At 42.5% G+C, this 10,990-nt stretch overlaps 1 protein-coding gene across 5 annotated transcripts in view; it reads right to left on the bottom strand.

Annotated features, from left to right (window-relative positions):
* The window catches only part of cacna1ea (calcium channel, voltage-dependent, R type, alpha 1E subunit a), a 75,133-nt gene continuing 64,143 nt past the window's right edge, over positions 1–10,990 (bottom strand). For 3 of the 5 annotated variants that reach the window (XM_087783696.1, XM_087783694.1, XM_087783695.1), the window contains 16 exons: positions 10,526–10,636; positions 10,390–10,470; positions 9,229–9,414; positions 8,332–8,423; positions 8,055–8,229; positions 7,825–7,952; positions 5,978–6,074; positions 5,304–5,409; positions 5,104–5,211; positions 4,693–4,793; positions 4,507–4,613; positions 4,278–4,437; positions 4,077–4,199; positions 2,971–3,118; positions 1,578–1,759; positions 1–1,440 (listed from right to left, as the gene is read on the bottom strand). In XM_087783696.1, coding sequence (XP_087639822.1) covers positions 931–1,440; positions 1,578–1,759; positions 2,971–3,118; positions 4,077–4,199; positions 4,278–4,437; positions 4,507–4,613; positions 4,693–4,793; positions 5,104–5,211; positions 5,304–5,409; positions 5,978–6,074; positions 7,825–7,952; positions 8,055–8,229; positions 8,332–8,423; positions 9,229–9,414; positions 10,390–10,470; positions 10,526–10,636 — 2,415 coding nt within the window. In that variant the 3' untranslated portion in view covers positions 1–930. Of the gene's footprint in view, positions 1,441–1,577; positions 1,760–2,970; positions 3,119–4,076; positions 4,200–4,277; positions 4,438–4,506; positions 4,614–4,692; positions 4,794–5,103; positions 5,212–5,303; positions 5,410–5,977; positions 6,075–7,554; positions 7,652–7,824; positions 7,953–8,054; positions 8,230–8,331; positions 8,424–9,228; positions 9,415–10,389; positions 10,471–10,525; positions 10,637–10,990 lie in introns of all 5 variants that reach the window. The other 2 variants (XM_087783692.1, XM_087783697.1) reach the window with 1 other exon arrangement.

The following is a 10,990-nucleotide window of genomic DNA, read 5'->3' as shown; positions in this document are numbered from 1 at the left end:
GTAAATCAAACATGACTTTATTTGTACAGTTTATACTACATATTTACCGGACGGACTATTTTTTTTCTGTTTAGGTGGATATCAAGTTCAAATCATCCTACCAGGTAAGATCAAGTATCTACTCAACAAACGACAGTAGATTGACATTTAAAGGCATTTGGTCTGTTAGAAAAAAAAAACTTTTCCAGTGAAAATTTGACGGAATAATTAAGCTTTAGTTTCAGGTATCGTTAACGGGCTTTTTAAAAATCACTTCAAGACATCAAACTAGAACAATCTGTGGCCTGGAAACACACCTCAAACACAATTACCACCAAAACAGAGTTATAATCTGGACAGAGAAACGACTTCATGTCTTCCCAGATATGAAGAGAAACATCGCGGAGGAGGGTGATGTGGATTATTCTTCCGCCGTAAAACAACTTTGTTTTGAAGGCAATAATCCAGAAGAAGATACCTTGGCTTCACTGAAATGGCTCTAGTCACCGCTCAGGTTTCCACTAAGATGGTATGACTGCGGAGAAGACCGACGACTTCAACAGTCTTACTTTTGAGAGATAAAACTTCATGAAGGGGCAAAATACACATTTGTGTGTGATTGTGTGATTTGGCTACAAATCTGAGTGCACAACACAAACCTTGAGTCTGCCTGTTGTTGTGTTGTTGCTACACATGGACAAGGCGGTACAAAAGTAACAACACTATCTCGACACCTCTGACTTGGAGAGGCTTAATACATTCATCACATCACTTATGTACATGCTACTCCCGCGTCCACCGAACACTTTACTCCAAACAACCAAACAGAAAACAGGGCTGAACCTTTGAAACACATCCCTGTAGAGTCTTTTTTAAAAACTCAGCGTCATGTGCACCATCCAGACGACGACTCTGTTACCCAGACCCGCGGTCTTTTAGCCATCCTCTGATCTAACAGTGGTCGTCTTCGTCTGTGTCGGTCAGCAGCTCGCTCGCAGACGCCGAACTTCCTTGATCTAAGTTGTTCCGGAAATGCCCGTTGGGCACCTGCCAACAGTGTCTGAGCTGAGGAGCTGAACTGATGGCGTTGGCTCGACCCAGACTGGTTGCAATGGCCGTCTCGAAAGTCAGCGTTTCCTGCGCGTCCCCGGCCTCGCCGAGGTCCTCGTGGTACGGGAGGTAGGGCTCCGAGATGTAGCGGTGGGGCGAGGGGTGGCTGGGGAGGGACGCCTGAGGCGCTCGCAGGACCACCTTCTTCTCGTCCCTCGGTGGCGTCTGCGCGGAGCGGCCCTCCTGACCCGGTCCCTCCGAGGAGTCTGCTGGTTTCGGAGAGGGTTGGGTCCGGCAGACCAGCGGGGAGTAGGAAATGTAAGGTCTCGGGCGTGAAGGCGTCTGCGGGAGTTGCCGTCGGTTACGAGGCGTGCTGGAGTCGGAGTGCGCTGGACTGCCTGACGCGTTGACCTGCAAAACCACAGTGAACATGTTCAGAATGACCTGCTGGGAAGATCCGACTCTTTTATTATCGTCAGAAGTCACACAGACAAGCCGTCCCGGTGCACTCGTAGGGAGAGGTGTCGGGTCAAGCATTAACGAACCACCTGTCTCTGGAGAGTGTGAACGCGTCCTTCTGTGGGCGAGAGGGAGCGTCTGCGCTCGCAGGACCGGTCCTGGCTTCGCTCCTCGGAGTTGCACCGCGACACGTCGGGGGACAGTAGATGGCGCCGTTCTTTGGAGCGACCTCTCTCGTGGAGACTGGCGTCTTTGTGGCTCACCCGAGGACCTTTGGAGAAGGAAACGTATTTTAAAGTTACTTTTTGGTACAAAATGCCCTCATTTACTTCGACCCACTTTTCCATCATGTTGGGTTCGTGACCTACAACAATCACTCAAGCAGCCATAATTAGGAGCGAGCAGGGTGCCGGAGCTCTCCCAGAGAGCCAAGCGTGGATCATCTGAGAGGAGCTCAGAGGAGAGCCCGGCACTGAGAGGAGCCAGCTGAGGTGGTTCAGCCTCCTGCCAGGATCCATCCCAGGTGCATCCATGAGCTGGGACACCAGGACAGTAGGAGAGAATCTCTTTTTGGCATTTCAATTAAGGTTAGCATCAAGGATTATGGGGACCAAATGATGTCTTTATTTTTATAATTAATCGTCATGTAAACCTTTATCATACTATTATGATTATTAGAATTCTTCAAATGTATTATGTTGTTTTCTTCTGTTTAGCATCAGCAGTTAATATTATGGTTGACTTGTTGTGGTTTTGACCCCCACACTTTTAGCTCGGTGGTGGTTTCTGAAAGCACGTCTTTAAACTTACACCACACTTATGAGTGAACTGTTTTGAGTTAGGATAGAGAGCCTTGTTGTCATTTTTGTGAGTATTAATTATTACCACAAAATGTTCCTGTCATCTTATCTTTCACTGCTTGTATAGTTGAGTTGTTTTGACACTTAGCTCTCTTCAAAAATTCCCAACTCTAAACATCCAATGCAATTACACAAACATGCGCCTTTTCTCCAGATGACACATAACGTCATAAAAACATCCAACTCACTGGCTTAAAGGGCTTATCTGTAGTTTTAAAAATAGTGTTTCTGGCTCCCCCTAGTATCTGAAAAGTGTAACTGTAATGTATTTAAATATTTTTTATATATTTTTTTACTGTGTCTAGATTTGGTAATTAAACAAGATTGAGTCGTTGTTCTTTTATCTTCCCAATAAGTTGAATGTCTCATAGTAAGTAAGTAAGTAAGTAATTTATATTTATAGAGCGCTTTTCCAGACCAGGGTCACAAAGCGCTTAAACAATCAAAACAATACTCAATAAAGTATATAGTACTTTATATCATAACACTGTCTCTGACTCACTGCTCTAAATTATTCTGGTGGTCACATGACACTTCACCTCTCTGGGCGAGTCATTTGAATGAAAAAAATAACGCGAGAATGTTTCTCTATATCTTTAAAATCCAGTTGATGTCGACTGACCTCTGTAGCTCCTTTGCCGAGGCTTGTACGTGTCGTCAGGACTGACTCTCTCCAGGGAATGTTGCTCTTGCCACAGTCCGTTCACACACTGGTCTCCGATGGTGGAGAAGGAGCGCTTCATCTGCTTACTGTCCGTGGGCATCCCCGGCTACATGAGCACCCCGGACATAGAAAAAACAACAACTGCATAAGTACTGGACATATACGTAAATACTGATGTTCATGAAGGACAGGTTTGTAAGAAAAGGTAGCTCAATAAAGATTTGTATTTCCCGTGGCATCAGTAAGTAAGTATTTTTTATTTGTATATCGCTTTTCCAGACCAGGGTCACAAAGCGCTTAAACAATCAAAACAATATTCAATAAAATATATACTTTAAAGGTCAAGATAAAACTGATAACACAACAGGAGTTCCAGAAAATCAAGGAAAAGCCTGAACAAATAAAAACGTCATAAGATGTTTCTTGAAGGAGTCAGTAGATCCATCAAGCGCAAAGAGAGAGGAAGATCGTTCCAAAGCTTAGGAGCAACAGCCTCAAAGGATTTCTCTTCTCTGGTCCTAAACCGTGTTCAGGAACCATCAGTAGATTCTGATCCACAGACCTCAGAGCCCGAGCTGGGGTGTAAGGCTGGATCAGATCATTGATGTAAGGTCTGACCATAAATAGATCTGAAAGTAAAAAACAGAATTTTAAAGTTGATCCTGAAAGAAACTGGCAGCCAGTGAAGAGTTTTAAGGATCGTAGAAATGCGAGTTCTTGTACTAGAGCGGGTCAGAATTCTTGCTGCAGAGTTCTGAATCAACTGCAGGCGAGACAGATCCTTCTTGTTAAGACATGAAAATAAACTGTTACAATAGTCCAGACGAGAAGACACAAACGCATGGATTACAAGCTCCAGATCATGTTCCGACAACATTTTCCTAAGTTTAGAGATTTTTCTCAGTTGAAGTTGAGTTGAAGTAGAAAGTAGTTGAAGTAGATACTGAAGTATCAGTAGAAGTTTGTTTCCCCTAAACTTAACCTGGAGTTTTGATGCAAAAAACTATGTCAGCTTCTCACTGTTTTGAAGAATATTCTTTAAAATTTGTCAAAAGGTTCATCACCTGTGTATCAACAGCCAGCCTGGGCATAGACGACGCTCTGATGGAGTGTTGAGGAGATTTAATGGATGATGGGTCGAGCCTCGACTGCTGCTTCCTTTGGTTGAACTCCACGATGTCTTGCAACTTTACAAAGACCCCAGAGGTGAACATCCCAGAAATATCAATTGAACGGGGAATCATTGTGCGGGAGGATGTCTGTACCGGGGTGTGTAGATGGTGGTGATGCGAGTAAGGGTACGGATGATACGGAGAATGGTACTCGTCGTCCTCCTCCTCCCTCGCCTCACCGGAGTGTGGGAGCGACTGCAGGAACATGTCTTGCGGAGAGATGGGACTCAGCGCCACGAACCCTCCTCTCGTTCTGAAGGCAGACACAGACGACCTCAACACACAACTTCCTTTTTACATGTTTGCGGCAGGAAGACGTTACAGAGCAGATCCGGCGCTGTGTCTGAGGAAGGACATGGATTTGGCGTTGCATAGGATTTCCTGAGGCAGCGAGGAGGCGTCCATTCTCTGGAACATCGGAGCGTGTTTCTAGGGAAGGATGATGTGTTGAGCTGAGTCGGTAAACTTCATGAATAAAAGATTTTGGACAACTTTTACTGAAAAGTACCTGCTCCTCCAGGAGTTGTCGGAGCTTCTTTGCTTTATTCTGCTTGTAGTAATCCATGATCATCATGGCAGCATAGATCTTACCTATCGTCATGTCGCTGGCTGTGGAAACGAAAAGAACATTTAAACAAACACAGAGTTAAAAATAAATTATAAGTTCATGTATTTTCCGTTTTTCATTCAAATATGCTTGGTTCCCATTCTGTGTTTTGATTCTGTTTAATTATTTGTGAATATTTCTTCACATCAAAATTGCACTGAAGAAATATTTTCCTTCTTTCATCAGTGTCTCATGACGCTGTTTGCATTTGTTTAGCTTTTCCATGTGTTTATACTTTTAAAAGCAGTCATTTTAAACGTACATTTACGCTGAGGTAGTTATAAACAATAATTAGCCTTAAATAATATGTACCTTTATGAAGGGGAACAAGAACGTCCAGAGTCTTCTGAGAGAGATGAGGCCAAATGACACTGATTTCCTTCTGAAGGTCGATGTCCATCTGATTTCTATCTTCTCCGCCTGCATCCGCAAAATCACCAACAAAAACAACTCTATGTCCAAGTTTCAAACAGGAAGTAGAGCAGCACGATCACGTGTTACGACTCTCTGACCTCGAGCGATCTTGACCTCCAGGGCGGTGCGTATAAGAGCCATGAGCGTGGAGGTGAAGTGGACCGACATGTCATCGTCCACAGGCATGTTCATCAGGACTAATCTCTGATCGTGGGGAAAGCGTCAGCATTAGATAAGAGATGGATCACAAGAATGTTTGCTAAGGACGAGTTTTACTAATAAAATGAATATTTCTTTGTTTTTTCTCCGTATTAAAAGTAGACATATGTGTACATTATATATATTATTAATTTAAAACCATAGACCAGTCTGGTCTAGAACAGTCAAGGATCTTAAGATGTAACTCACGACGACCACGGTTCACCATGCGACGCACAAAAAGGTCGACGCACATGCACACACGTCACAGGACGCACACCCACAGAGCAGATGCACATGCAAGTGTAAGCCATGACTTCTCTGTCGATATCACATGTAGATGTTTAACAACTTTTATTTGCGCTCAATCACTTGCAGACATGTTTCTCAATAAGAGCCAAAAAATAAACTTCATTCTCTGCCAAGATGCAAGGCAAACATGTTTTACAGAAAAATGTAATCAGCACCAAAAGCTTTAGAAACTGTTAATAAAATAAATTTCCCACAATTCACAAAAAAAAGCATCAGAGCTAGTGGTGTCAAATATTTAATATTTCGTCCACACTTATTCTACCTTATATGCCACTTTGGAGGGGCATTTCTTGCCAAGGCCAAGAGGTGGCGACATGTTGGTCAACATCTCATACATATCAGTGTAATGGATACGACCACTGGGGGCGCCAGAGAGCCATGACGGAGGGAATAACAAAAAGGAGTGACAGGAGAAGGGCATATGGAGGAGGAGAAGGAGGAGAGACATGTTAATATAATGAAGGTGAGAGGGACTGAGGGGGGGCATCAGATTATTTCAATGCATAAACACAAAGGGAGAAAGAAAAATCAACAGGTTGTCGTCTTTCTATGCTGCAGTCGGGGCATAGAAATATTGGTGTGTTTGGACAAAGTGAACGAATGAACGACAGACTCAGTCTCAGAATCTGGTGTAAACACTTACAAAGAATGGTTTGTTTTCTTTAAAGGTCCAAATTAATATTTGGTGGATTTTAAAGTCACACCAAAAAAACTTTATGCTTGAGCTAGAAAGACACCGTGGCGTGACATACCTCTTCCAAGGGCATCATGTCACATGACAAAACTTTGCAACTCAATCTAATCACATAAACAATAAAAAAATGTCAAGTTTTATATTGCTGAAGATTCCCTCACAGGAAGTCTTATGGTCTTAAGCAGGGGTCACCAACTTTTTTTTGTACTGCGGACTGGTTAAAGGTCAGGATTGTATTCATGGATTGACGTTCAGATAGAGAAAAGTAAAAAAAAAAAAGAAGCATTAACTCTAAAAAAAACTACAATTAAGTCCATGAAAAAAACATCTCACCATAACTCTGAATGAACAAGAACTCTAGCCTGGTTACAACAAGATGTTTGTTCTATGTTTATTTGATTGTATGCCGACGATGTTGTTCTGTATGTATAGGTCTCCTCGCTTTAAGAGTGTAAACTATTAAAATGAGTTAAAGTTATTTCAGAGAACATATGTTTTCTTTTTCTAAATGAACAACCTTTTAGGCAGTAATAATTACCTGAACATTTTTTTATTCTGTGTAACAAATGTCTCACGAACTGGCACCGGACCAGGGGTTCGTCGATTATTATGGTGGCATATCTGCATCTAATCCGAGGTCAAGTTGCTGACCTTATCCAGCTCTACTGAGGTGAGTCCTGTCCCTGGTCTGGATCCTTCTGTCAGTACCATATATCTGCAGCCCTTCACAAGACAACGATGACATGCTACCTCAGCCAACCGTCTCTACTTTGAATTACTTCGACTTCCAGTCCAACCTTTAAGTAAAAAACTCTGTTCATTGCATCTATCAGGAGCTGCAAGCCTCGACTACATAAAGCATAATATGGGACCTTTTGACCAGATCTGACGGGCAGAAAGAAACAGGGTTCCCCAAATCAAATTCAGGTATTTGTGACATTTGTTTATAAGAAACTTTTGTCTTTCAAGGGAAGTCCTGTGTCTTAGTGCCACGAGACCGGAGTGCCGTCATTCTTTGTCCCGGGGGCCGACCTAGACACACTCAGACTAGAGGTCAAGCAGGCTACAGATGGTCAGTGTGGGGTCGGAGAGGAAGTCCCACATGAGGGCGGCAGTGTGGGTTTGTTAATGTGGGGTAAGCAAACCTTGCATGCCACCCTGTGGGGGCAATTCTTTCCAAAGCCCAGGGGAGGTGAGATGGAGCGTACAACTTTGTACATCTCCTTATAGTGGAGCCTTCCACTGGAAAGAACATATCGGTGGTAAGTTGTGGCTCAGTTCAGTCCACAACAAACAAGGGTTACATCTTAGCATGAAGGCAGAAGAAAGTGAAGGACATTTCCTCAATAGATAATGCTAAGAAATTACAAATGATGTTGACTTTATATGCGGGTGAAAATATAGGATTCACTGACCAGGCGGCTCGGTCATACTCTCCCCATATTCTGACAAACTCGTCCAGGTGGTGCGGTCCCAGGATGGAGGAGTCCCGGGTCAGATACTCAAAATTATCCATGATCACCGCCACGAACAAGTTCAGCATCTAAACAAGGCAGATAATTACTGTCCCCATAATATTTGAATTTTAATAACCTAGTCTCTAACTTTAACTCATTAAACTTGATCGACAGGTGCCAGGACTTACCAGGAATGAGCTGAAGAAGATGAAGGACACGAAGTAGAAGTAGGCAAAGTCAGAGCCACAGCCCCCCTCCTGGTTGGTGGTCAGAGCTGCAGGTGAGAGAGAGGGGTCCAGCTCACATCCCCGACCACCCAGACATGACAACATGATTTCCTGCCATGATTCCCCCGTAGCACTCCTGCACACAGAACCGACGATCACACAGGTGTAACTCTTACATCACCAAGATGCTAGCATGCTTATGAAAAGTGAAAAGCAGACAAGAATCATTCGATCTTACCTGAAGAGAAGCAATAAAGCTCCAGAGAACGACTTGAAATTGTTGTGCTGGTTAATGTGAGTGTCTTCGTTCAGCTTAATGTTGCCAAACACCTGAGCGAGAAAATACAGGTTAATCTTTCAAGTGCCAAACCAAACGACTGACGTATGACAGGCTTTACAACAGGCTTGATTGATTGTTGATTTAAGTGTGTCTTAAACAGATGTTGGACTCTATTGTATCATCAGTGTCTGTTTGTACAAAACTCTCTTTTCATTTAAATATTTACATTAGAAAATGACCTTAAGCCCCGCCCACTGAAAACTTTTCTGGAGATTAAATCTTGTTTACAATAACCAAACACAGTCTGCTGTGATTGGTCAAACATCAAGGTTTATCACTGCATGTCATCAATCCCAGAAGTCTCCACCTCCAAGGGACTCGATGTATAAACAAAGCGGGTTGTGATTACAGCTGGCTGGAGGAGGAGTAAAGCCATTATTACATCATAATGGACTCCGCTCTCGTAACCTCTCGTTCGCCGAGATTTCAGACGAACTTTATAAAGTAATAAGTTCAAAACATGGTCATGATGAGAGACTTACTGCATCTTGGAGAGGAATATTTAACATTTGAAACATGAGAGTGAGTCCGGAAAGATGGAGTTTCACATTAGTTGCACTTTAAGGATTTAAAAACCACTGTCGATAGGTCACATGACAAGGTGAAATTAACAAAAAAATCACAAAACGACTATGCTGTGTTGGTCAAACTTCGTCAAAAAGAAGCAGAGTTTCAGGATGAATCTCTGCATTGATTTCAGAGCAACAACACTCATCTATTAGACATTTAAAGTCTATGTTTTAAGGTGAAGTTAACAAGGTTTAACTATATGTTATTGTGGTCTTCTGTTCATACCTGCATGCCGATGATGGCGTAGATGAAGAAGAGCATGGCGATGAGCAGACACACATAAGGCAGCGCTTTAAAGGACTGCACAAAAGTCCAGAGAAGGATCCGGATGGTGTAGCCTTGTCTCAGCAGCTTAATCAGACGCGCCGCTCGGAACAGCTTCAGAAAACTCATGTTAAACGTGTCGACAAACTAGAAGGAGGGAAAAAGAGAAACATTAGCTGTAGCACATCAATGACAAACTAGAGCTAGCCTAAACATTGCTTTAATTTCATGACATATCAATGTGCATAACTGCTTAATAATATTATTATTTTGGTCAAATTTTGTTATGAATGAATAATTGTTCATAATGATCTAAATTCATTAACAGAATACAGGTCATCCCCTAAATGAAATAAGTCAACATGTGTTTATAAATTTAGTGAAATAAATCTGGATTTTAAATCTAATTTCTTAATTGTTTTTCCATTTTCAGAATTTAGAAAATGGATTAAAATATATTATATTATTAAATTATTTAATTTACAAGGCATCCCATTCCAAATCAAACATCAAATTATTTAGGGAGAAAACCGAGTTAACGTTAAAACATTGTAAGTACTTGTACTGGTATCATATTAGAACATCAGCTCAGCCTAAAATCTCACTCCTTTGATGATACATTTCCTCTTCTTCCATCATCTCAAGTCAGTGGCTACCAAAGCATGTCATCCTCTCCTCTATCTCCACACATCCAAACCACCGGAGTCTGGCCTCGCTGTCTTCAAATTCATGTGATCTTCCCTCTGACACCACATCTTAAGGTGCAATAACTGACTCATAACCCAACTTTATTTCTCATTTTTCCTGAGTAATCATGGAGTAATACATGATCTCTGCTCACCACAAAACAGCCGATCAGAAAGAAACAAGCCAAAAACCTCTGTAACACGTTTCAATTAAATTAATAAAATGAATTGTCAATTTAAAATTTTACGGGATCTGTATGTCTTGAAAACCCTTATGGGCCTCATAAAATGATGTGGAGGGCTAGATTTGGGCCTCAAGCTCGACACTAGTACTCTAAACCTAACTGTTCTCTAGTAACATCCTAATTTAGAAAATATGTTTTTTATCGACGGTTACACTAATTCAACAAAAGAGTTAGAGTAAGACTTCAATTACCTGCAAGTCGACCACGATCTCAGTGATGCTCCCCAACACCGTGATGAAGTCAAAAATGTTCCACGTGTCCCTGAAGTAGTTCTGAAGAAGTACATGTGTTTTAATTCTCCAATCAAATGTGATGATCCTTTCTTACCAGAAATCCAAAGGCCATGATCTTGAGGACACACTCGATGGAGAAGAGAACAGTGAAGGCCGTGTTCAGGTGCTTCAGCACGGCTTCGTAAGCCGGCGGCGCCGAGTAATACTGTGAATACAAGCGGTCGGCAGAGGTTACTACAGTTCAGGCACATCACCGATGCTCCTGGAGCATCAGGGTGCAGTTTAGACTCCCGCTCCCCAAAAAATCCACAGGTTGATGGAACATTCCTCCAGACCCATAAATAGTGACCTGAGCGTCTCTACCTTTCATCCGCCGCACTATAAAAAGAGTCATTCCTCCAGAGGCGGCAGCCACAGCTAATGAGGTCATGCTAAATAGCGGCCGCTGGACATGATAGATCAATATTTAATGCCCACTGAGTCACCGGCGTCTCAGAGCAGAAAAAAAAGGAAACGCTCCAGCACATTATCAGAACAGAGAGAATCAGTGCACGGACCG

The sequence above is a fragment of the Callionymus lyra genome, chromosome 2 (genome assembly GCF_982586985.1).
Source record: "Callionymus lyra chromosome 2, fCalLyr1.hap1.1, whole genome shotgun sequence".
In the NCBI taxonomy this organism is placed as follows: Eukaryota; Metazoa; Chordata; class Actinopteri; order Syngnathiformes; family Callionymidae; genus Callionymus; species Callionymus lyra.
Note: the sequence above shows the minus strand (reverse complement) of the source record. Positions and strands in the feature narration are given on the sequence as shown.